Here is a 26671-nt window from a genome sequence, read left to right as displayed (position 1 = left end):
AGAACAATATACAGTTCTAATTACAGGACTAATTAACATGGGGAAATAATAGGGACCACCTAGCCTCCTTATTTCCCATCGTCTATATATATATATATATATATATATATATATATATATATATATATATATATATATATATATATATATATATATATATATATATATATATATCCTGAAAAAATAAAACTTAGTAATTCGAACTAGATAATTTATATAATGATTTAGCAGTAGTAATAGTAGTAGTAGTAGTAGTAGTAGTAGAGGGCTGTGAATTGTGATATTTAAGCAAATTCAGTAAGTTTAAAGATGACTGCATTTGACCACTGCTCACCACCTAACGTTCTTAAGAATTAGCCACCTTGATTGCCCTCACCTGATGAAGGGGTCACAGCTGCTGTTGTTGCCGTACTGTCGTGTGGGGAGGTTCTTTGCCTTCATTAGTGTCACTAGCAGTTTCTCTGTCTCCCGCTCGTACTCCACGGCGAACCACACCCTGCCGATGTGATCCAGGGGGATCTCGTAGTCGTCGTCCTCGTCCACTATCTTGTAGAGGCTGGGGTCGATGGAGCCCAGGGCGTAGGCCCCTACAATCAATTAAAGTACTCATGAATTACCACCAATTCGAATGAAATGGAAAAAGTATCGCTAGCAATCAAAGTACTGACAAAGTACCAGCAATCAAAGCACTAATGAAAACCTGCCAATTCAAAGAGCTGAAAAAGTACCGCTGGCAAATAAAGTACTTATAAAGTACCAACAATCAAAATACTGACCAAGTACTGGCATTTAAAGTACTGACAAGGAACCAGCAATTTAGTACTGACAAAGTACCGATAATAAATTAACTTACAAAGTACCAGCAATAAAAGTAATGACAAAATAAACTACTGACAATGTACTCACAAAAAACCAACAATCCAAGTACTGTAAGTACTGTAGGGGGTAAAAGGACAAACTTTTATTAATACACATAAAAGTACGTCATACATGTAATTAAAATTTTCTAAAAATCAGCGGTTAGATTTTAATCTTGTACATTATTTATTGAAGCCCTGGTGAGTTTTGACCAGTGACTTGCAGAGTACTGCCATACAGAGCAGTACCAGACCTAAAACGATTACATAGGCTTCTTACATAATCTGAATTTTCGGTTCAGTTGGTATATGTTCATGTATAACAAAATTAGGTATCAAATGACACAACTAGATAGATAGCGAGTCCGAGAATGTCAAGTAGTTGTGGAGATTGAGACGACTAGATAGATAGTGAGTCCGAGAATGTCAAGTAGTTGTAGAGATTGACACAACTAGATGGATAGTGAGTCCGAGAATGTCAAGTAGTTGTAGAGTTTGACACAACTAGATGGATAGTGAGTCCGAGAATGTCAAGTAGTTGTAGAGATTGAGACAACTAGATAGATAGCGAGTCCGAGAATGTCAAGTAGTTGTAGAGATTGACACAACTAGATAGATAGCGAGTCCGAGAATGTCAAGTAGTTGTAGAGATTGACACAACTAGATGGATAGTGAGTCCGAGAATGTCAAGTAGTTGTAGAGATTGACACAACTAGATAGATAGTGAGTCTGAGAATGTCAAGTAGTTGTAGAGATTGACACAACTAGATAGATAGTGAGTCCGAGAATGTCAAGTAGTTGTAGAGATTGACACAACTAGATGGATAGTGAGTCCGAGAATGTCAAGTAGTTGTAGAGATTGACACAACTAGATGGATAGTGAGTCCGAGAATGTCAAGTAGTTGTAGAGATTGACACAACTAGATAGATAGTGAGTCCGAGAATGTCAAGTAGTTGTAGAGATTGACACAACTAGATGGATAGTGAGTCCGAGAATGTCAAGTAGTTGTAGAGATTGACACAACTAGATAGATAGTGAGTCCGAGAATGTCAAGTAGTTGTAGAGATTGACACAACTAGATAGATAGTGAGTCCAAGAATGTCAAGTAGTTGTAGAGATTGAGACAACTAGATAGATAGAGAGTCCGAGAATGTCAAGTAGTTGTAGAGATTGACACAACTAGATGGATAGTGAGTCCGAGAATGTCAAGTAGTTGTAGAGATTGACACAACTAGATGGATAGTGAGTCCGAGAATGTCAAGTAGTTGTAGAGATTGAGACGACTAGATAGATAGTGAGTCCGAGAATGTCAAGTAGTTGTAGAGATTGAGACGACTAGATAGATAGTGAGTCCGAGAATGTCAAGTAGTTGTAGAGATTGACACAACTAGATGGATAGTGAGTCCGAGAATGTCAAGTAGTTGTAGAGATTGAGACAACTAGATAGATAGCGAGTCCGAGAATGTCAAGTAGTTGTAGAGATTGACACAACTAGATGGATAGCGAGTCCGAGAATGTCAAGTAGTTGTAGAAATTGACACAACTAGATGGATAGTGAGTCCGAGAATGTCAAGTAGTTGTAGAGATTGACACAACTAGATAGATAGTGAGTCCGAGAATGTCAAGTAGTTGTAGAGATTGACACAACTAGATGGATAGTGAGTCCGAGAATGTCAAGTAGTTGTAGAGTTTGACACAACTAGATAGATAGTGAGTCCGAGAATGTCAAGTAGTTGTAGAGATTGAGACGACTAGATAGATAGTGTGAGTCCGAAAATGTCAAGTAGTTGTAGAGATTGACACAACTAGATAGATAGTGAGTCCGAGAATGTCAAGTAGTTGTAGAGATTGAGACGACTAGATAGATAGTGAGTCCGAGAATGTCAAGTAGTTGTAGAGATTGACACAACTAGATAGATAGTGAGTCCGAGAATGTCAAGTAGTTGTAGAGATTGACACAACTAGATAGATAGTGAGTCCGAGAATGTCAAGTAGTTGTAGAGATTGAGACGACTAGATAGATAGCGAGTCCGAGAATGTCAAGTAGTTGTAGAGATTGAGACAACTAGATGGATAGTGAGTCCGAGAATGTCAAGTAGTTGTAGAGATTGAGACGACTAGATAGATAGCGAGTCCGAGAATGTCAAGTAGTTGTAGAGATTGACACAACTAGATAGATAGTGAGTCCGAGAATGTCAAGTAGTTGTAGAGTTTGAGACGACTAGATTGATAGTGAGTCCGAGAATGTCATGTAGTTGTAGAGTTTGACACGACTAGATATATAGTAATCCGAGAATGTCAAGTAGTTGTAGAGTTTGAGACGACTAGATAGATAGTGTGTCCGAGAATGTCAAGTAGTTGTAGAGATTGACACAACTAGATAGATAGTGAGTCCGAGAATGTCAAGTAGTTGTAGAGATTGAGACGACTAGATAGATAGTGAGTCCGAGAATGTCAAGTAGTTGTAGAGATTGACACAACTAGATAGATAGTGAGTCCGAGAATGTCAAGTAGTTGTAGAGATTGACACAACTAGATAGATAGAGAGTCCGAGAATGTCAAGTAGTTGTAGAGATTGACACAACTAGATAGATAGTGAGTCCGAGAATGTCAAGTAGTTGTAGAGATTGACACAACTAGATAGATAGAGAGTCCGAGAATGTCAAGTAGTTGTAGAGATTGACACAACTAGATAGATATTGAGTCCGAGAATGTCAAGTAGTTGTAGAGATTGACACAACTAGATAGATAGTGAGTCCGAGAATGTCAAGTAGTTGTAGAGATTGAGACGACTAGATAGATAGTGAGTCCGAGAATGTCAAGTAGTTGTAGAGTTTGACACAACTAGATAGATAGTGAGTCCGAGAATGTCAAGTAGTTGTAGAGTTTGACACAACTAGATAGATAGTGAGTCCGAGAATGTCAAGTAGTTGTAGAGTTTGACACAACTAGATAGATAGTGAGTCCGAGAATGTCAAGTAGTTGTAGAGATTGACACAACTAGATAGATAGTGAGTCCGAGAATGTCAAGTAGTTGTAGAGTTTGACACAACTAGATAGATAGTGAGTCCGAGAATGTCAAGTAGTTGTAGAGTTTGACACAACTCAGAGGCGGATCCAGCAATTTGGAAAAGGGGGGGTTCCATTTGATGAAAATTAATATGTGCAAAATTCATCATTTGTCAATAAACAAGGACTTTTTGAACGTTTTCCGTGCGTATACAACTGTATTTAATAAACATTTATCTCATCACTATCTATTTCACATCTATATCAACATTAGAGTGCACTGCATTATTGAGTGTTTTGCCTTTTTGGTTTAGGTAAGGAATATTTGCATTATATCTAGCCTTAAGAAACCCAACTTTCCAGCAATGATAAATTCAGTGCGTCTTTGCTTGATAGAAAAGAAACACTAAGAAACAAAACACAACTCGGACTAATTATGACAAACTATTAATAAATGGATATTTTGGTAATGTTTTTTATGTCTTTGATGTTTTTAAATTCTGAACTATTTATCGATTTTGATTTCTATTGATTGCCTTCTTAAATAAAGGTCTAAATGACATGATATGACAAAAGAATGGGGATAATTTATCTGCTGAAAAGATGGTACGTGTGTAATACAATGGTAAAAGCAATTGTCGTCCCAGGGAACTTGATGTGACCTCTGTAATGGGTGCGATGCATCATTCGGACTGGTACAGACGCGAGCATTTTAAAAAAGAAAAGTTTGAAAAGTTGTGCATTTTCATAATGGTTTACATATAAACCCTTTACAAGGTATGTTTGTAACAGAATTTCCGATCCTTGGAAACAAAACAAAAAAGGCTTTCTTTTGTGTTTAAAAGTGGGTAAGAAGGTAGCTAGCATTCCAGAAAAATAGCATAACCCGCATAAGCGGGTCATGTAGTTTTCTTTGTATTTTTCGTATGAAACGAAGTAAAACTCATCTATTATAATTATTTAGGTTAATTAACTAAACAATACATTTGAAAGCGGCTTTTTAAAGTAAAACGAATGCGTGTACTCGTATTTTAACCGTTAAGTCGTTTTACTCGATGGCTTGTCAGTTCAAAACTGTACGAACTATATTCGATTTAAAAAAAAAGAAATAGAGTAGAAAATACATTGTAAATGTTATTATAAATCTATGATACTGCTTAATTTTATGTATTTTTTCTTTAATTTTCCACATGTTTACTCAGTGTAGTAAACACCGGATGCTAAAGGGGAGTACAATGTACTTTATTTCGATAAAAAATCGATAGGGTTTTTTTTTTTTTTATATAAGAAAAAAATTATGTGACGTAATACGAAATTATTTAAATAAGCAATTTTAAAAGCATTTATTTGAGATAATTACAGTATTTCTATTATAAATGGGGAAAATTGTCTTTAAATAGGCATTAAACGTTTTCAAAAAAATTCATATGTCCCAGAGAAAGGGGGGGTTCCGACCCCCGGAACCCCCCCTCTGGATCCGCCAATGCAACTAGATAGATAGTGAGTCCGAGAATGTCAAGTAGTTGTAGAGTTTGATACGACACAAGCAGACAAATAATTCCACTAATGTTTTATGTTTGATTTAGATTCTTTTGAATTTCTGTGGTATAAATAATATGATCGAAAATAAAATCATATTGTCCAAAAAGTCTCGCTCGATCATCTATAACTATAGGAAGATCCTTTGCCATTTTAACTATGTAAATGAGGCACAAAAAGCTTAGGCCGTAAAATAAACTATCTAAAAGCTTAACTTATTTAAGAACTTTTAAATCAATAGATGGTAAAATTAAAATTTTTATATGACTTCAACATATCATTGTATCGCTGTACGGTCAATTTTATAAAAAGCAGACATTAGGGAAATAACTAGATCTTAAATTTTAGAAGTATTGTTAAAATGTGATTCACTGAATATAACAGAAAGGGTTTTAATTCGATTTGGCGACTGACAAACTCAAGTTTCGCAAAATTACACAGACAAAGTCTGAGTATAAATTATCCCTTTAATCAAAGTAATGAAAGTACTCGTGGATGTAAGTAATAAAATGCTCATTTCTGTGCAGATTCTTCTATTATCTTAAGTTTGATGTAGGCAAAAAGTTTAAGCCACATTATATATTTATAGTAACAAAATTTTAAAAAGTTAAGTATTCATGGATTCTCTTTGTCAATTAATGATTATAAACCGTATAATGAGCATCACTTTAGTCTTCAAAGAAACATTACATAGACGAATATTAAACGAGTATAAAACATATGGCATAAAACAATGGCGTTTACTGTCGCCAATTATTGGATCAAGCAAACTGCTATAGCAAATCAATAACAGACTGATTTTAAATCATTCTTCTGAAATTTGGGTGTGGTCTTATAAATACAATAGTTAACTAAGTAATATTGGGTTGACAAATGAGAGTTGAATGGTTCAAAAAGGATGTAAACAACAAACATTGAAAAAGAAATCAAGATATGTAACGTAACCAATGATAACCGTGTGAATCACGCGCAATGACGGGCAGAGGGAGTTGTAGGAGTGTCTAACTGAGGACAATTTGTTATCGTTTGCACTCAATAATGACGTAAATAACATAGTAACTGCGTGCTGGAGGAGTCAGTCGTTATACTGTTTGATTCAGCTGCACTCGCATATCTGTCTGATGGATCAGTCCTTGGAACCTTGTCATCGGCAAACTTATATTGCAAAACCAGACCATTCATAACAACAGAACAGAGGGGAAGCTCGGTGTTTTCGTGAATCATACCGATGCCGTGACGTGTTGTGCAGAGGATGAAGTATTCGTACAGAGGCTGCCAAGGCGCACGTCCCATCCATCAGACACCAGCGCCGCGTCGTTAGCCCCAGGACCCGAGACTTCGTGTTAAGAAACAATTTAACTATCTGTTCCCAGAGATCGTGCAACTCCACAGGAACCGGAACCTCGGAACATGCCGGGGAACTTAACTAACTTAGGGAGATTTTTGGTCTTTTGGGGGATGACTGGGTACAGACTCGGAAACAGGAAATGTAAAACAACCAAACCATCAAGTGTTCTTATTGTTAAAACAGCGGGCCTGCTCATGCACTGTTAGATATGGTACTCAATCAATAGGAAAATCATACATATCTGATTGATTATTTGCCGCTCTGCGAAATAATTTGATAATTATGGAACATGAGATGGCACATCTTTTCGCCAAGGGCTTACAGTCTTTTTACTGTATTTTTGCATGGTAACTGTTCGGCTTCATCTGTAACTGACAAGTATTTACTGTAACTGACGAGTATTTAATACATGTACCTGTACCTGTTAATACCTGTACATAATTGTGACAGATAATGATAAAATCAAGAGTCCCGCCCTGTACAAACGCTGATAACATTAATGAACAGGCCCGATGATCATCCTGGCCAGTGAGTGTACATTGTGCATAAGGTACATACATTCACCTGATCTGTAGATGATCATCCTGGCCAGTGAGTGTACATTGTGTATCAGGTACAGACATTCACCTGATCTGTACAACAGGTATTCATCATCGGTGGAAGTCTTAATCATAATTCATTTAATACATACAGACGTATGTACACACTAAAAAGTTAAAAATCAGCTGACCTTTTATTATCCACTGATTTCTATCAAACCACTGTATATGAAAATACTAATTTATTGGATCAAATGACAAGTTCCTGGTCTTTGTCTAAAAAGGGGATTTTATCTTTGAAGTTTGTATACTAATTGTTGATAAAATCAGGTATGTTGTTCATTGACTCAGAAATAATTTGTGAAAAGATGTGTCGGAAATATGATGTCTTACTTGAATATTACAGATAAATACATAGAAAAAATTTAAGAGTATTGTTCTTCACATATAAAAAAATAATTGAAACGGGTGAAATAGTTTGCATAAGCATAATTATACTAACTGAAACGCTGAATTGACTTTCCTGCTATCTGAGCTTACTGTGTTGAAAGGTTCTTTAAAAATCATCCAGAAACAATTGGAGAAAAGTGGATCTGAGTTAATGAGAGGACGCAGAGAATGTATCATTCTGTCGGCTCCGATAAACGCTCAAAAGATGAAGATTAGTGAGGAATTCTAGGAACCGCCGAAGTCTTATTTGTGTCAGGGGAATTCCTTATTACTTCAAGTCAAGAGTGGTTATAAAGGGAAAGACTTTTTGAGATCACTATTATTTAGGCAAAGATTCGTAGAGAGGTTTTTCTGATCATTAAGTCTGGAATTAAAACTTAGATTTACTTGAAAGTCATTAAACTAACCAAATAAATAAGTGATACATATTGAAAAAACAATTATTATCAGACCAACCAAAAAAATATATAGCAAAAATGTATGATGGCGACAGACAAAGATACTTGATATATAAAAATATTACATAGATAAGACTTCCAACAGAAAATCAACTGAAATCCAAATTTTCATTCAATGCGAGTTTTTTCTTCTAGAAAACGTTTTAGCATGAGCGTAAAATATCAGAGACAAAACTTTTCAGAAATCATATAGATATGCTGAAAATGTCTTGTTTCAAATTAATTATAAAATCAGTCCGAAATATCGATGAAAGACTGCGCCAAGTTCAGTTTATTCGGTTGTAGCTACTAATACTTTACATGTATAATAAAAGCTGCGATTCGTTATGAATTTTAATAGGAACAAGAAACTAAAATCATGAATTTGTTGTAAAGAAAAGTTATAATATAAAAAATTATTTCACGTAACCTATTTACACTAAGACAAGATAACATTCGGCATAATTTCTTAAATAAATACGCATTAAAATAATTTCAAATAATTATACTTTTAAAAGATAGTACCAAGCCCCGTTTTTACATCAAACATATCAATACTTTCATTATTTCACAGAAACGCGTGTATAATGACCGAGAGATCCCGATTTTGTACGCCATTCAATGATAGGTACTGTCGTACACCGAACTCAGATCTTCAAAAATGTCCACCTTGTTTAGCATTACAGAAATCAGTCATACAACCACACAAGATGTATACGTGTAGCTCCTTGTGATCAACTTGTGGTAATTATTTTATAATGACTTGAATCCCCGTCTATTCAGGCGCACAACATAACGAGTCAGAGAACCGGAAGTGGCTCCTGAGGATATACCAATCCCGATTTTTCTCCGAGAGTAACCTCTTACGCACGCGCTGTGGCGGAAATACACAGATTTGTTACGGTGGTGACGAAGGTATTCCCATCGGACAATAGTGAGGCGGAATGGGGATTTACCGGGCATTTCCTGGTCCTACCAAACTCTCAAAGACGACGATTTTCACTGAACTGAGGCTCACTGCATGGCGCCATGGATACCAGATTCAATTGATCACGTCGTGTATTTTCACATAAAAAACATAATGGAATAAAGTTTATTGATTAAATATGAATTTAGACTTCCTTTTAAAGTTATTTGTTATCCAGACTGAAACTTTTAAACCATAAATAATTCAAGGAGGACAGACATCGGCATGATGAGAACTGAGAGATAGACGGTGTACTGTTCCAGAAAACAAACTAAACGATGTATTGTCACGTGGCTGACGACCAATAACTTTAAAAACAAAACTGCTAATAAGCATCGCCATTGACTTTGCCGGAAAAACAACACCAGAAAATATCCATCCATCTTTTCTGTCATAAGTTGTACAGTAGTACGAACAGGAATACAGATGTCATGTTTCAAAGGGATTTTTAGGACTTTCTCTAGCTCTCATAAAATTAAACGTAATTATTGGTTTTGCAAAATTAATTTAGCTACAGCAACAGTTACTTTTCTTTTGTATATTTACATTTTCCAGTGTCTCTGCCTGTGATAACACTACGTATGGATTTTGTACTATATAACTCATAAAGCCAAATTGAGGCGCCAGCGGGGTTTGCTTATTCATATTTAAACATTTAATCGTACGATGGTTTAAAATTATATAAATATAAGTAATAAGGAATCATTCTTTGAATATTATGTTATGAGGTGATAATTTCGGTCGGGGCGTGATCATATCTATCATAAAGCCCTTCGGGCTTTATTGGATTTGATTATGATGAAAGCATTTATTCCATTAAGAAAGACTCAATCAAATCTGATTTATTTGTAAAACAACCCCTCTGTTTTGCCTTTGTTTGTTGAACATCTAGATGAATGAAGAGGTTTATTTGGTTATTATGGCTGCAATCATAAATCCATGATAGCGGCACTTGTTGTTTGAAATCATTCTAAAATGGTTTCATCTAGATTTCATTTCATTGTGTTGTTTAACTTTGTGTTACACACATATCGTGTATCCCACCAAGGGAACACCAACATGTATATGGGCCCTTTGAAGTGATTGTTCTGCAGACGGGCGATTTGTTTTACATACGTACTGTTTGTATTATTTAGTCTAATTGATATTTACAATCATAAAACTTTTCTAAAATGGAAAAATGATATTTTTCAGTGTATTAGATGAAGCTCGTAAAACATAAGTTACAACTCCTACTAAAAACTCCTGATGAATCTATAACAGTATAATGCACACATGCCCGTCCCGAGATTGCAGTTATACCTCCTTCATGTGAATAATTTCAAATTCATCATATTTAAGAAATATATTAAGAGAGAGAGAGAGAGAGAGAGAGAGAGAGAGAGAGAGAGAGAGAGAGAGAGAGAGAGAGAGAGATTGTTTATTACCTGGGATCTCCACTGACGGTCGTTTGACGTTGAGGGGTGAGGTAGGCTCTGACAACCCCCCACTCTGGGACCGGAACTCCTCCGAGGAGCCCCTCTCCATCCTCCTGGTCAGAGTAGCCTGGGTGGGGACTGTGAAGGGAATCTGTTTCATACTACAAGGAAGAAGAATCATAGAATGATAACGCTTCATCGCTGAGTCCTCGAATAGTCCGCACATGTCACTATGGAATCCTCCAACCACACAAAGTCAGGAAATATTGATGTCAAGTCGTCTTAAGTCTTATTCTTCCTATCTAGTTTAAATTCTTATTCATGTGTTCCTCTGAATCAATACAAGAGTAATCCCGTTTTAATATGCTTTAGAATTCTAGAATTCCAAACCGTGCATTAACTAGAGGAGGCTGAAGCGCGCAGCTGCTCGCGAGGTTTCTGTCACAGTGATCTCAATCGAACGCACCGCGGACACCAGGGAGGCGCACTCGGCTCTGTATCTTAATTCTCCACCCTCCCAACCCGATTGCGTTCTGAGAGAGCTTGATCCAAGGATTGTGTTATACCAATACTGCAAAGCTTCATTTTAGACAAATAATGTAATTGGTGACAGATTTCGATCGCTCTCTTGGTTATTTTTTCGATTAATAGAATTCGACCGTAATGTTACAGACCATGACGAAAATGTTGTTTGCAAAGCAATAAGCACACACTAAATAGCAAACATGTTGCTGTTTCCGAAGAACAAGATTTGGCGTAACTGGAGGATCTACCGTGAACCAACGTTTTATTAATACATTTTATTAACCAAACATCGTGTTCGGTTGCCCGGATGGACGATTCGGTCGTCAATCACGCCGTCGTGTCACAAGTCGCGTACTTTCGGATTACTCTCTCGTTACCCGGTATTGAGTTACTGACAGTGCGTGCTACATAACGCAGAAATCAGCGTCATTTATCAACACGCGTTAAAGATTTTCCCACTTTGGTTTCAATCAAACAGATAAATAGTATAAAAATGTTTTCATTACATTATTTAAACCTTGATTTTAAAGTACCGTTCTTTATCTTAAATGATAAAAAAATTGAAACGATATTTATCCATAGCGCTTGTTACAGTACAACACAATGGCGCACAAAAATTGCCAAAGAATTGATTAAGGTAGAAAAAAATTGAAATCAAACCCAAAAAAGGACTAAAAGCACTGTTTTTTAATTTAAATAATTGCAAGATTACAGTAAAACGTTGTTTCAGTTATCAGACTCATTAGGGGTTTTCGCTTAAAACAAGTCAGTTAGCTTAAACATGCACACCATTAAGAACTTATCAGTTATGGTGAAATACGTTTTAAACGAGTCATTATTTTAATTCCTGATTTTTGATCTTAAGCAAAGTGAACTGCATTCCGAATAGTGCTGTTGTAACAAGTGATAATACCCCAGTTACAACCACTTTGAAACAAACTAACGTAGAATTAAAGACTTTTGAATTTTTCTTTATTTTTTTTGCAGTTGCGTTTCATATCTAGTGTGTATTTAGGGGGATAAAGAGAATTGTCATTTAATGTAAAATAGAAAAAAAAGCAATCTGCAATGTATTTCATAAAAAAATTGAAATCAAATCAATTATTCCGAACGTTTCAATTACTTTATAAGACAAGGATAAAGTAATTGAAAATTTAATGTGCATGAACTTTCCGACGGAGTAGGATTTTATTGATTGTATTTTTCCTTGGTTAAATAACACGTACCATTTATTAGTAAGTCACGTGATTAAACTCAAAATGTCCATTCTTTGTTTGATAATAATTTTCAAGAAAAAATGATAGGGTCCTCGATATCAAATTAAGCACCGTTTTGAGGACGTGACAGAACAGTGGACAGTGAGTGAGTATATTACGTCATCAGTGACCAGTAAGAGTGTAAATGACAGGTGAACACTTGGGGATTTTTTGATCTACCAAGCCTACAAGAGCAGCACATCGTCGGGAGCAGAGTGTCTGCCACTGACAAGTACCGCCTTCCAGGTAACAGTCTATGACGTCATAGATGACCTGTAATTTCCCAAAGTACCCAGAGTCCGCTGCGTCTCCGCACCAACTCTGGCGGAAGATTTGTTTATTGTAATTTCCTGCACATATCACTGCAAAAGAGTGCATACACTATAAAATCAACATATTGTCTTTCATCTCTTATCAGGTATGAAATATAAATAACTGTGCCACATACTGTCTTGAATAATATGACTAGTTATCACATGGTTAAATTTATTTTTCCGATTCTTTCAAACTACATGCATTTTGCTACTGTAACGGTTTTTGCTCATTTCTCACTATGCCAAAGAGATCAGCCAACCCCTCCTTACAGCTTGATGCAATAATGCACATATACGTACATAGTAGCTGGATAGAATGTTTTTAGGATGAAATTTAATTTTCTCCAGAGAACGGATTAAAATCCAATTTCGTTAAAAATTCATAAAGCCGTATCGTGACATTTCCTCGCAGTGGTTATAAGATATGCACCAAAAACCTAATGGAAATCAACTATTACATAATGACTGCAGGAAACAAACCCCCAATTGTAACAACGACTCTTAAATTACACCCGAGTTTTACCATTTACCAAAAACTGGAACAAAATGGCGACGATAAGTCGCAGAGGCCATATAACTGATGCGGAGGAGGCAGGGGGTCAGAGCAGCCATTGTCACCTTGGAAACAGCGTTAAACAATCAGCTCGACTCAAGTACTACACCTGTGGGTACAACAAAGATGGCGCTGGTAATCAACACTAGGCAGATATCCTCAAGAGATATGAGTACAACTTCAAAAACAACAATGCAGTAAACATCTGTTTTTTACGAACATGAAACAAGATACAGTGATCGAGACATTCAAACAAGTAAGGCCAAGTATACAGTATATATGTATCCTGTACGAACGACCTCTAATAATTACAAGGTTGTCAAAGATAAAGATGCTTTCTAGGTAGTGAAAACCCACATCCGATTAGTGTTTACTCTCTCTCTCTCTCTCTCTCTCTCTCTCTCTCTCTCTCTCTCTCTCTCTCTCTCTCTCTCTCTCTCTCTCTCTCTCTCTCTCTCTCTCTCTCTCTCTTGCACAAGAGGACCAAAGTATATCAAAGATTCTGTCCGTATACAGGATAAACCTCATGATGATAACACGTCCGACTATTATTGGACGATTATGCTCATTTGTTACGCCAAGGAAATAAAGATTTTAATTACAATCATAATTTTTCGTATTTTCAATTTTTTTCATCTTTAATTGTTTTACAACAATGTTTCAACAGTTGTTGATTAACAATGCATTCAAAGGAATTCCTTTGGACATTAGAGAATACTAAATCTTCCCTGTCATCAAATGCAAACCTATCAAATCAGGATTGTGTGAAATATTTCCTCCCAACAATTAGTCTAACCAACATTATAGTGAGTCATTATGTGATTAACAAGCTGTGTTTTCGGTACAGAGCCGACTGGCGGAGGTGCGCAATAATCTCCCCTTACTGACTTCAGTATTGGAGACATGGGTCAGAAATGAAGGCTCCGAAACGATTAAGTCATATCGCGGTGGGCGACAGCAGAAATCTTTATTTGATTACCTGCCTTTGGTCGGGTAAATGTTCGCTGGCATTGACTAAAAAGAATTTGCTTTTAGAGAGATGTACTTGGATATCGCTCTGACATCAAAGCATCGCGGTAATCTGTAAAATAAGAGGGAAATTACAAAGAAAAAATCCTACACACAAAAGGTTCCTTGTAACAAGTGCTTGATCTTTATAAACCTGAATCACCTGTGCTTTTATAACATTTCTCGCTTTAAACGCACAATAAACTGAAGGGATTTAATATTTCAAAAAAAAACCCAACAACACAACAAAAATAATGATTTTGTAAATTTCAAATTATTCACTTTTTAGTGCATCGAATGCGGAACAAGAAATCAATTATCGGATTAAGAAATCAGTAAAGTACACTATTACCAATCAACCGTGAAGAAAGTCAAAAGTATGCAAAAATCTAAAACTCATGGTGCTTTTCCGGCTATACATAATATATAAAGAGAAAATTCCCTATTACATTAAAACATCCTGTTCACACCAAACCAATAAAATATTCATTGTTTGGTCAGTACAAGCGACGAAATGGGTATAACCGGCATCTAGATGTTTGTAGAAACATCGGAAATTCATTAAAGCGGAGGTTAATTAAATAGCTAGTTTACAAAACCAAATCAGGAAGCTTGACTCCTAGACGCTTTAGACGTTAATGAAGATTCCCTCTCACGAGCCGTCACTGCACTTGTAAGAGCCGTGTTTTGTATTTCGTTCAACCGAGTATGCTACTGTCCTCCTTGTAGAAACATGTACTTTTATCCATTAAATCCAGATTTTCAGCTAAAACTTAGTCAACAACATTCAATGTATAATGTATGTTATAGATATCCTACCTTTCTACCACCCGATGCATTGTTAATCCGCACCCCTAAGATTGAACATTGACCATCTACCTAACCATCGGGTAGATCACTATATTAAATATTATTCAAGTGGCGGAGTGAGACTTTGACAATTCACTACAAAGCAGATTCTCTCGGGGGAGAGCTCTTCGGTAATCCCAGGGCCAAGAATCGGGGTCTCCAAGAATCGGAGACTCTACCTGAAAGAGCGATCACGCCACGTCCTTGGAGGACCGACATACGCTCTGCTTGGTAAACACCAGTAACTAGTGGCGAATTTAAAATGATTGGTGTGTTTTATATTAATTCAATAATCCAAAGTGCAGTGAAGCTGGTGTTTCTTTTCTGATGCAATTCCCAGAAAAAGGATTTTAATCTCTGTCATAAAATGCCCTTTTTATAACAAGAAAGTCATCCTTGTAACAAAATGAGATGTGACATCGCTAGTATGAACATCGGGCCCACCCTGTTATGTATACATCTTTGTCACATCTCCGTAAGATTACCACAACTCCTCTTATTTCACCAATTCAGCAATTGGAGACCAGTGGTTACACCTGAGACCTATGTAGAAAACATGCATTCCTTCATCGACGCTGACCCAATTAATTGTCGCAGACTATATATATATTTCGTTTCAAGACATTTTTTATGTATTTAATTATATTTAGTTTAACTTTCTATGAAACTTTTTATTAAAACCAAACTTTTCTTCAGTCGAATGTTCGATTTATTCATAAGTCTGATAAAAATCATTTGCCAACCTACATGTCCTAACCAAACTACAAAATTTAGTGTAAGGTTGTGGAAACAGATATTGGCAAGAATGGCATGGTTTAAAATGTCCTATACAAATGTAAAAATGTAAAAATTGTTATTTAAGTGAATTTATAAATTTTTGGGGATCTTTCGCCAGTCTCTCAGAATTTTAGTTATAACAATTCTCTGAAGGACAGTCGCCACTTTTTAAGCACCCAAGGTCCGCTCTTCGACTTGGTTGCAAACTCCCACTTTTTATCTCGTGCACGATAATCTTATTGAAATTTTATTAATAAAAAAAGAACTTATATCCTGCAAGTCCTAGTGATTTTCTCTTGTGCTATACCGGAGAAAAGTTACAACGTGATGATGGCGCAATAATAAATCACCTGGTATTGGCGTCGAAACGTGGGCCATTTGTAGTTACCATTCGTAATCGGAGAAATTACACCATAGAACTAAAGATATCAAAGAAACATGAAGACCGACGAATCTCTGCGCCGGTCTCAGATATCAAAGGCACACCTCGCCGATCCCATCACAGGTATACGGACTATTTTCTTGCGTCTGACACACGGTGAACAAAAGGTGTTGTCACTGTTCCAACTCGATGTTTTGTTTTGTTGGTTTTTTTTTTTGTATTTTTTTAAAGCAAATATCGCTTCTTGTTAAATTATCGATGAAAGCATTGATCTTTGTGTATTTTTTTATTACTACATTCCTACTTAATGAAATCTTCAGTTGTTTTTCAATCTTTTTGTTCATTGATAATAGGAAAATAAGACCCTATGCGCCGCCAGTTCAAGGTCAGATATCCCCCCAAACTTTAATGTAATTGATCAAAGGCTAAATTAACAGCCAACGCAGGAATAACAAGAGACCAATGGGCCACATTGTTCACCTGAAAAAGAGTTCTATTGTATAATTCTATTGCAGGTTTTAAATATTTTCCCCAATATATGTCCAAGTTAATGCAATATGAGCTGCAATTGTCATGTTTAATTTTTTTTTTTACGAAAATGTTATTTTCTACTCAAATGACAAAAATACCATGGTTTTTAAATTTCTTTTAGCCATATTGTTGTGGAAAAGGCCGTTAAGAAGCCTTAATAGAAGCAAAATTGAATTTTTGTGTTGCTGTACAAAAATTGATCTGCTATATATTTCATAGAAGAGAAATCTTTAATCTCTAATCTTTTAATGATTTTTTCAAATCTTGTCGATCATAAAAGTTTAAGTTACATGTAGACTTATCATACTAGCAGGATTTTGGCAGCAAAATAAAATTCTAAAAAATACAGTTCATATTGCTTTAAACTTTGAACCCCTTTTGGGGTCTAAGTATTAGTCTGGCTGTCACGATTGTCACAAATAAAAATCTAAATTATTTGAGGATGTCTGCAAAGTAATCTTAAAAATTGTAGCATTGTAGTTTTTAAAGTGGCACGGTGACTCAAAATAGATGTTTTACTTTTTGAATACTGAAAACCAACTTTTATTCGCGTGCGAGAAATTTTCGCGAGGATCGCGAGAGCCTCGTCGTCGCGAATATTTCTCGTTACGAACAAGTCTTTATCGTATGGTTGTTATAACGAAATACGGGTCTGGATAAGGCTTGGTCACGAACATTAGTCATCGCAAATTAGATTATTGGAAGTAAATAGCGAAATTAAGTCGCCGCGAATAAATGTTGGTTTACAGTATGACAACGGAAACTAAAAGAGCTATTCGAAATGTCTTCATACGGAAGGTTTCACGCATCATAAGATATTACCTATCAATTTACAGGTCATTAAAACTCATCCTGAAATAGCACATGTAAACGAGTTGTTTCGGACATTGGTTTAGTGTCACGTGGTTAAAATTTCTGTCTAAATATAGTTACAATGGGATTGCCACTCTGAAAAAAAAATTGAATTTGAAGCTAATCGATGTCTGTGGTAAGATATATGCATTAATAGAGAATGCATCTTCATAAATATATAGGTACTTAAAGACATCATGTTTTAATGAAAGGCTCCTTGCTCATGATGTATGCCACGCTGCAGTACTTACCGGTATATCCCCCTGCGCTTGCGTGTCTATGAAGCGGAAGAAAAGCTCAATACTTTGTGGTGGTCCAACGTGTAATTCCATTTTTCTTTTTTTTTGATTTGATTTATTTACTTTGGAACACCGTAATTTTTCAAAAGTTCATATTTTCATATGATATATAAAATTGGGGAAATCGTGTAAAAATTTGATATTTGCTGAATCATGGGTTTGTGCGTCACCATGTCCCTTTAAGAAAATTTGTAAATATTTCCCTATATATATTTCTAGATTAAACTATAAACCCCTCTTGAGGCCCCATTATTAGTACATGGCTCACGATTTCAACAATTATGAGTCTACATTATTTGAGGATGCTTGCAAAGTAATCTGCCAAATTGTAGCATTGAAGCTTTTGATAAGAAGATTTTTAAATATTTTCCTTATATATTTCTATTTATTTCTATGTCAAACTTGGAACTCCTCTGGTGGACCCATTATTAGTCCAGGCGTCACAATTTTATTCATTTAAAATTTTCACTGTATATACAAGCTTTGGTGTGTAAGTATTGGCATTTTTGGTGCAGTATTTCTTGACTAAATGATTTTTAAAGACACCAAGCTAGTTTTACTGTTTTGCAATTATCCGTCTTTTAAAACAGGATTTGCCCTTTATTTTAAAAAAATTAGAATCTCCTTCCCATTAAGATGCTATGTATCAAAGTTGGTTAAATTAGACTAAGGGGTTCAAAAGAAGAAGTCAAAAATGTGAAAAGTTTAGAGACAGAGGACAGACAGATGGACGACGGACAACAGGTGATCAGAAAAGGCTGACTTAGACCGTCGGTTCATGTTAGCTAAAAACAGAAAAAGTAAAATTAGTTAACAAAGTTTTTATTTTACATAGAGTTTCCATACAAATTATTTTGTTTTTAAGTCGTACGAGTTAACAACCGTAAAATGGATAGTCTACTGCTTATTTTAAGTATGTTAAAAATCTTTTTTTTTTAATTTTACATTTATCTATTTAAAAAAATAATCCTGGGTATTATGACTTACAAAAAGAGTTTTTTTTTTCGTAATAATGTTCCAAAAATTAATAACATGGCCTAAGTGTGATATGGAGTGCAATCTGACCAACGTACGAATTACTAAGGATACAAGTTCATGTTTCCTAGAATTCCCGGCCATGAATCTGGGCAAGCGTTTTTCCATCCACAAAAATAGCATAAATTACTCTCGGTTTGACATATTAAAAAAATCACAAAAGCTCTTTTGTTCAACTTCGTTTCAATCACCTCTTTACCCATACCCATTCTAAATCACCCGAAGCAGTGTTCCGTTATACTGCTATGAAACCATGATAGAACGTTGCCACAATATTTAAAACAATATCCGTCGAGATACCTACAACAAACCACTTATAGCGGTGCTTACTGGTTGATTATACATGTAATGCTGTATAACTTTATTATAACAACTCAAGTTCCCTAACTACACACCTATCGAACTGCCTAAAGAAGTGCTCGATTAGATTGCTGTTTGTCCAGTGTTATAACAAGCTTTCAACCAGCACCTACACCAAATTTTATTTTCAAAAGTACTCGATTAAAACACTATTATTATTTCTACCGATACCCAAACAAGAGGATCGAACTGATGATCTTTTAATAATATTACTGTAAAAACCCATTTCGTCGTTGAACAATTTTTCCCTTTTTACCAGTGAACTGATATCTCAAAGGTAGGTTTGTCAATCAAATTGTACGTTATTCTTCCATGCAAACTCTGGGTTGTTACATAAAATAATCGTTTGGTATTTCGAAATCAGAAAAACAATACCCTTGAAGAAACTTTACACATAATCATACAACAGGTTCAGATTAAGTTTAGCGGTATTTAATGCAATGGGACAACGAAGATCTTGATTATTCCAAATCTAATTATCCATTTTTGAAAAAATGTAATGAACATGCACTATTTGTGTTATTAGCATTACTAACTCGTGTATAATATTTTTTCCTCCATTTAATTAAACAAATGACACTGCTAAATAATACCTACTTATACATGTACACACACACACACGCACAGAGAGAGAGAGAGAGAGAGAGTTCATTTTTGTGAAGACAATCGAATGAAACAGCTATTTTTTGGTATAAAGATCTGTTATCCATTCTGTATAAACAAAATTTGATAGGTTTAATGTCAACGGCTTTTGATAAAAAAAGGGAAGGATCAAATAGCGACTAGATTAATACGGAGACAGTCCGCCGCGCACCTACTAACGCGCACCTACTATACTTTAGAGCCAGGTACGTCAGAACCCCGCATCGACATTATACGTCTAATTGGTAAGGAAGATGAATAAACAGTTTCTCCAAACCGATATCTGATTCCATTTCATACGGGTTTTGTTCCAAATGAAATGCTTGTATAGAGCACATCATGTTTATGTCTGTGATTAAGATACGGTTATTTACTGAAATTCTTATTTGTTGGTGAAATCAGATTTTCTATTTGGCATAATCTAATTCTTATAACTAATTCCTCAAATCTATAATTTGTGTATCAAATTAACTAAAGTCTATCCTTTTGTACCATCCAAAAACCTTATCCGGAAGTGAATCATTCTCCCTTCCGCTATACATATTCATGTAACAGTTTGTTGCTTGAAAGATTTCAGTAAAAAGTTCAGACTATTCTTTAATCTAACGAGGCCGGGTCTAATTTGTTCTGCCCTAGATTTTTTAATGAAATTTTTTACATGAATTTCTACTAATAATATGTTTTACGGTGCGACCGTTGGGGCGAGCACAGCATGTGATCAAACAATGAATTATAATAAATTAATAAAATAAAATTAACAACGTGAAATTTGAATGCCAAAAAATAAAACATACCTATTTTTCAGTAAATTTTCATTATTCATAGTTTATAAGATTTCTTATAATTTATTTATTTATATGTAGAACAATAGTTTAATCTCAGATACAATGTTGTTAAATAATAAAGATTTTAATATATAAATATTCATTGCACTGCATCTCCTCTTTTAAAGTGATTGTGATTATGATTGATTGATTGATTTCCCCCTTTTTTTTTTTTTGCAGTAGACATTTTTTCTTAAACTTACATATAAAACTTGACTCATCATAGAGCTCCCCCCATGCTAAAAATTTTTTCATTTTTGTCAATTTATACATAGAAAATCGACTTACCATGGATTTGCCCCTCCACTTAAAAAAAATAATTAATGTTTAATTTTATTTTTAGTTTACGCTTTAAAATATTTGCTTATCATGTTAAAAGAACATGGTGTTGTCCCCCCCCCCCCCCCCCCCCCCCCCCCCCCGCATGTAATAAATGGAAGTGAAAATAAAGAAACCATTGAACTGCTAAAGAGCTGAAGGATTAGAATTTTCATGATTTATTTTTCTTTTTGCTTGCAAAGATTTTTTGGATGAGGCTGCCATCCACCCACCCACCCCTTTAAAAAAAGGCGCTGCTACGTATAACGTTACGTTTCAGGAAATTACCGTAATTATAGTGAATAAAATATTTGTGAGCATTCATCCAAATAAGTGCAATTTACAACTGTTTCCTGTATCTGAAGAAATGTCCTTATTCGTCAGCTGTTCTTTATCTTAGCCTTTGCAAGATTTTGAGAGGATTTTGGTCATTTCAGCAGATTTACAATAACTTCAATTAGAGTAATTTCCCCTTATCAGTGCTTATTGTGACGTCAAAGCTGACGTTGGTTAAGTGTCGTCTTACTCTTTAAAATTCCCTTGAGAAATAAAAGTATGCGAAGTATACTGTTTTATTTACTTAAAAAGCATGATGTTCTTAAAATTACACATCTTATAAGCTTTTCAAAGGTTTTACTTTGATTCTCGGGAGAACGTGATGTTGGAACGTGAGGTTGGAAACCATTGGTACTATGAATTGTGGGTCAAAATTTACTGACTCCGAAAAAATATATCAATGTGTAAACGTTTGTGACGTCACACGATTATTTTTGATTGAAAGTGTACTGAGGTGAACTTTAGAGGTAACATTGACTGTATGTCGCTTACATCGTTATTGTTTTTACTGTCTAAATTTGTCTTGCTGATTCTCGTGAGAGTGTGAAGTGATAAAAATTGCCATGATTACAGGGAACTACTGGGACGATTAAAACGATGCATTACTGGTCCGATTTACTGACGCCAAAAAAATCCGTTGAATGAATGTGCAAATAGTCCGAATTTTCTATTCACACACGCCTTGCCGGTAGAGCTCGCTTCGCGCCGGCGCTGCGCGCCGGCGAGCTGCGCTCGCTATAATTATTATTTTAAGATAAAAAAAATAAGACATTTACCACACCGTTTGTTTAAGGGGTCATCTCAAAGTTTGTTAATTTTTAACATAGGACCCTATGGGATTTTGTTTGAAATTTTTAAAAACTTCTGCCCTAAGGATTTTTTTCTGTTCTACATATTAAAATTATTGCTAAAAGGCATCAAATGGTAAAAAAACCCTTTTACCTCCTGGTTTGTTCCAGGGATCTTTTTAAAGTTGTTTTTTGTATGCCCGATTTCCCAGATTTTCAGATAATGGCTATTCTTTATTTGACAAAGCCGGAAATGGTGATCTTTATAGTATTATTAAGACATTCAGACATATTTAAGAAATAAATAAATATATAACATCACTTATTAGGGGCAATTGTATAAAATACATGGTTACTGTCTTGAAATATATGAATTAAGCTATATTTAGGCGGGTTAATTAAGAACACGTGACAGAGGGCTAGGCTTGCTGAACCCTCTTTACGTTTTCGACCCGAGCCCAAATATAGCTTATACTTCGAGACATTTATGTTTATTCCACAATATTATATCAATTTTACGCATCAAACGAGCTATTTTCAAAAAATTTTGTTGAATGTCTGCAGTTGAAACTATCACGCCATGGCGTCAACCAAGCAAAAAGATGACGTCACAATACAAATGAAACGCTTCGCGAAAGCGTGCGTACTCGATCTGTACTCGGCCTCGTTAAAAAAAAATCTTAATGATTGCCTTTAATTTTCACTTTCATTAATACGTTGCATGTAAAATCATCCTAACATCCGTCATTTTTTAAAATTAAAACTTTCTATCATAATTACAAGAAAATCCATTCACGACAAAGCATTGTGGTACAAAAGACCAGCACAAGATGGCAGGCTGACTTCCGGTAGGTTGGTTACTTACCGATTCATAGCAGCCCCTATGTCCCTGAAGCGCGGAAATGTTCGTCAGACTCACAGGTGAAACTTGTCAATGACACTTAACAGCGTTCACTCACAAAAAAAAACACCTTTAAAACCTTCCAGACGAAGCAAAGTCAACTCTCTCAAAACCCGGCTCTGCAACTTAACGCTTTGAGAACTTCTGGAATTAAACACATTAAAGGGCGAATATTGGCAGTTGTTCTCGCGAGATTAGATAATAATGACATTAGAAGTAATTAGCGACAAAACGAGAGTAACTTGATGGCGTTTACGGTCTCTACTGGGCAGAACCGATCGGCAATCCTCAGACTTTTTCTGCCCCGGCAACGAACCGCTGTACATGAAGTGGATATAACTAGGTTAAGAAACAAAATAAGACAGGTAATGGCCCCGTTGCAACAATACAGGAGATATGGCTCTGTGCAAACCAGAGCGGAGGTTTTAGTGTAGGGACAGACCAATAAGTGACGTCATATCCTCTGGGTGGATGATAATGAAGCCCAAATTGACTTACAGTGGTCCCAAAAACAATGAATTGGTCTGTTGTTTTGCCAGCAATTTAAGAAAAGAAATAAAGTTTCTTAATAGTACTCACATGAAGGAAATGGGATAATATGAGATATATAGTCGTATTCCGGAGACATACGTCTAAATTATACCGATTAATTATTCAAGACCCGGTTTGCATTGGGTTCTAACTTGTATATGATTTCCAGAAGACTCCTGTATCATCCAAAGGATCTCGACCTTATTAAGTATTAAACTTTTCCATAGCAGAACACCTAATTTCTTCATTAACTTTGCAAAGTGTTTTTATTTCCCAAATAAACATACTAGAGAGACAAGTATATTGTATATTGCTATAGAATAACTTAGATTAAAAATACACAGGGTATTTTTTGTTTCTTAATTTTTTAAAACACCGATTGATATATCAAAAAATAAACTGTTAGGATTTTAAAATCCGGTTTATAAACCAAGTTGTCCTTGTTTAAAAGTACACATTCCATAAATGGCTTTCTAAGAATTTTTTGGATACATTTTCTTCTTTGTTCTTCAATGTCAAACATTAACCAACCTTAATCGATACACTTAGCAAGCATTAATTCAAACGCAGATATCACGTATTGACGCCAGAATTGCCCACATTTGCACAGAATTGACTCGTCCTTCTATGTAGCGTAATGATCTTACTAACTGTATACGATTGAAAGTCAAAGAGAGAAAAGAGAAATAAATATAATCAAAACATTTTTGTTCCTTTACCGGGATACAAATGACATAACCCTCTGACGAGGGTCAGGCATTTCTCTATCTGTAATGACCGAAGCCCTCATACCCGCATGAACCAACACGCATTGAGAATTTTATTGTATGCTAGTAAATTAATTTTTCTCCCAACAAACTACTCTACGAAATGATCTTAGTTGAAAACCACGCCCAAACTATACATAAATACCAAATCAAAGAATCGAGAGTACTGACAGGTCTGATTGATTGGAAACTGAAGAATTTAAATCACCATTTTTACTATATGGCCCGGGCTTTTATTCTGCAGTTATGAATGTAATAAGTAGTGGTTATATCAAAATCTCAAATAAAAGATCAGAGGAGTTTGATTCTAGTATATAAAAATTATTTCCGTGGTACATGTATGTAAAATATGAATAATATGACTGTTTACATTATGATTGTGAAATTGATGACTTCACTTTAACTTATTTCCAACGATTTATACAAAATCCTACAAGTTAATTCTATTTGAAACAATGCCAGACGCGGTTTTTTTCTAGTTTCAATTGGATCTAGAAAGGCAATTATTAAGATATTGGACATATATCTTACAGAAATGATGTTTTATGTAATTATAATTCTCCTGTTTTTCGCAAATCACGACAGACTGTGCGAGTCGTTCACATAGCCAACAAATGACATTAAGTTGTAAATAGTCGCTCCACAAGACATTTGGAATTATTAAAGAGAATTCCCCCTGGCTTCCCGCAGATAAAGAGTCTGATTTTTGAATACATTACCCTTGCACTTGCTAGCGTGCTTTTCACTTAACGTTAGCTATAATTTCTATCGCAAATGACAATTTCCATAAACAGAAACTCGTGTCTCGTAAAACAAATGTTGACCAAAAAGTTGCCAGTAGAACTCTCTATTGATTGTAATTTTTGTTTTGCGTCGTGAAATTGCCATGTATTCTATTTCGAATTTTGTTGAGGTTTGTGTTCTTTTTAAAAACAGCTTTTAGTATAGAAATCGAAGTGAAAGCGGAAATTAAGCAACATTCATTGCTCATGGTTTGAAATGATAGTGTTTGCTAATGGTGTTTGCTTTCAAACGTGACCAAAACGCTATTTCATTCAGTGATTTTAGTATTTTATTTTAATTTAACCTTTCAAGTCTATTTAATATCTTCTCAAAACATTCAAACATTAATATTTGATCGCGTTCGCGCATTTCCTTACTTTACGAATTTGAGCAATTGAACTACTTTGTTAAAGAGCAACTGTTAATGTGTGAAACCTTTCGGTCAAATTTTAATCTACTGACGAATCATCGAAACTACAAGGTAGGAACGTGAATTCTACTGACACAAAAAAATAATAAATTGCCCGTTACATTGTGGACTGATAAGGACCCCCTATATGGACCCCCCTACCACTTTTTACCGTTAGACAGTAACTAGACCTATACGGTCTTAAATGGTCTCATTGTTTAGATGGCCCCCAACACGATACTTGTTCCTAATACAGTTCTAAATCATCAGATGGAGTTTTATTTCATTTTCTTCCATCTGTCTGTAAAATTAAAGAGAAAATTATTCCGTTCTCTATTTGTTTCCCGTCGGTATCTCTATGGCCCCGAGAAAGCACAGTGCAAATTGCAATTTCCTCCATAATAAGCCGAATGATTACGGACGGATTGACATGCCGGCTCTGTTCCTCTGCTAAAAAGGATTGGTAAAAAAGCTCTATGTTTGTGTGTCATTGCAAAACCTAACTCGATACGGGCCATGCATAATATTGGAGTGGTAGACGTCGCAATGACCCAACCGTAATACGGTGACGTCATGCTTTAACTATATTCTTTCATCATGCAATTTGCCGTCGATTTTAAGTTATATAACCTGTATCAAACATTTAACAGACATCTTTTTATCTCCTAAAAGCCAGTATAAAAACAAATGCCATCAGGATTTTCTTTTGATAGAGGATCATATAATTGGAATAAAATTTTCAAATTACATGTACGTATCATGCAAATATATGTATAATGGATGTATGCCGAAAAAAATTCTGTATGAAAATAAATATCAGAGAGTTTCTAGGCCCGTATTTTTCATACAGAAGTGTTTGAGGCATATATGATACTTAAATCGGTGCCATTGAATTTCATTGTTGATTTACCTGAGACAGTGCGATTGTGAAGGATATCAGTACTATAACCTCTGGTGATGGTCTGCTATTTAGAAGCTTTTCAGACTATCACTGGTTAAATGTTATACTGCTGGAACAAAGGAATGACACCACAGCAGTGTTTTAATATAAGGTTTTGGTCTATTG

General features: G+C 35.4%; 1 protein-coding gene across 6 annotated transcripts in view; it reads right to left on the bottom strand.

Annotated features, from left to right (window-relative positions):
- Window positions 1-26671, bottom strand: part of LOC105346102 (synaptotagmin-15) — a 71414-nt gene that overhangs the window by 7102 nt on the left and 37641 nt on the right. For 3 of the 6 annotated variants that reach the window (XM_011454565.4, XM_011454566.4, XM_011454567.4), the window contains exons 3-4: window positions 10575-10726; window positions 377-587 (exon numbers count right to left, since the gene is read on the bottom strand). In XM_011454565.4, the coding sequence (XP_011452867.2) occupies window positions 377-587; window positions 10575-10726 (363 nt within the window). Of the gene's footprint in view, window positions 1-376; window positions 588-10574; window positions 10727-14192; window positions 14240-15040; window positions 15316-23079; window positions 23479-26671 lie in introns of those variants that run through there. The other 3 variants (XM_011454571.4, XM_011454570.4, XM_066065179.1) reach the window with 3 other exon arrangements.

This window comes from Magallana gigas, chromosome 7 (assembly GCF_963853765.1).
Source record: "Magallana gigas chromosome 7, xbMagGiga1.1, whole genome shotgun sequence".
Taxonomy (NCBI): Eukaryota; Metazoa; Mollusca; class Bivalvia; order Ostreida; family Ostreidae; genus Magallana; species Magallana gigas.
Note: the sequence above shows the minus strand (reverse complement) of the source record. Positions and strands in the feature narration are given on the sequence as shown.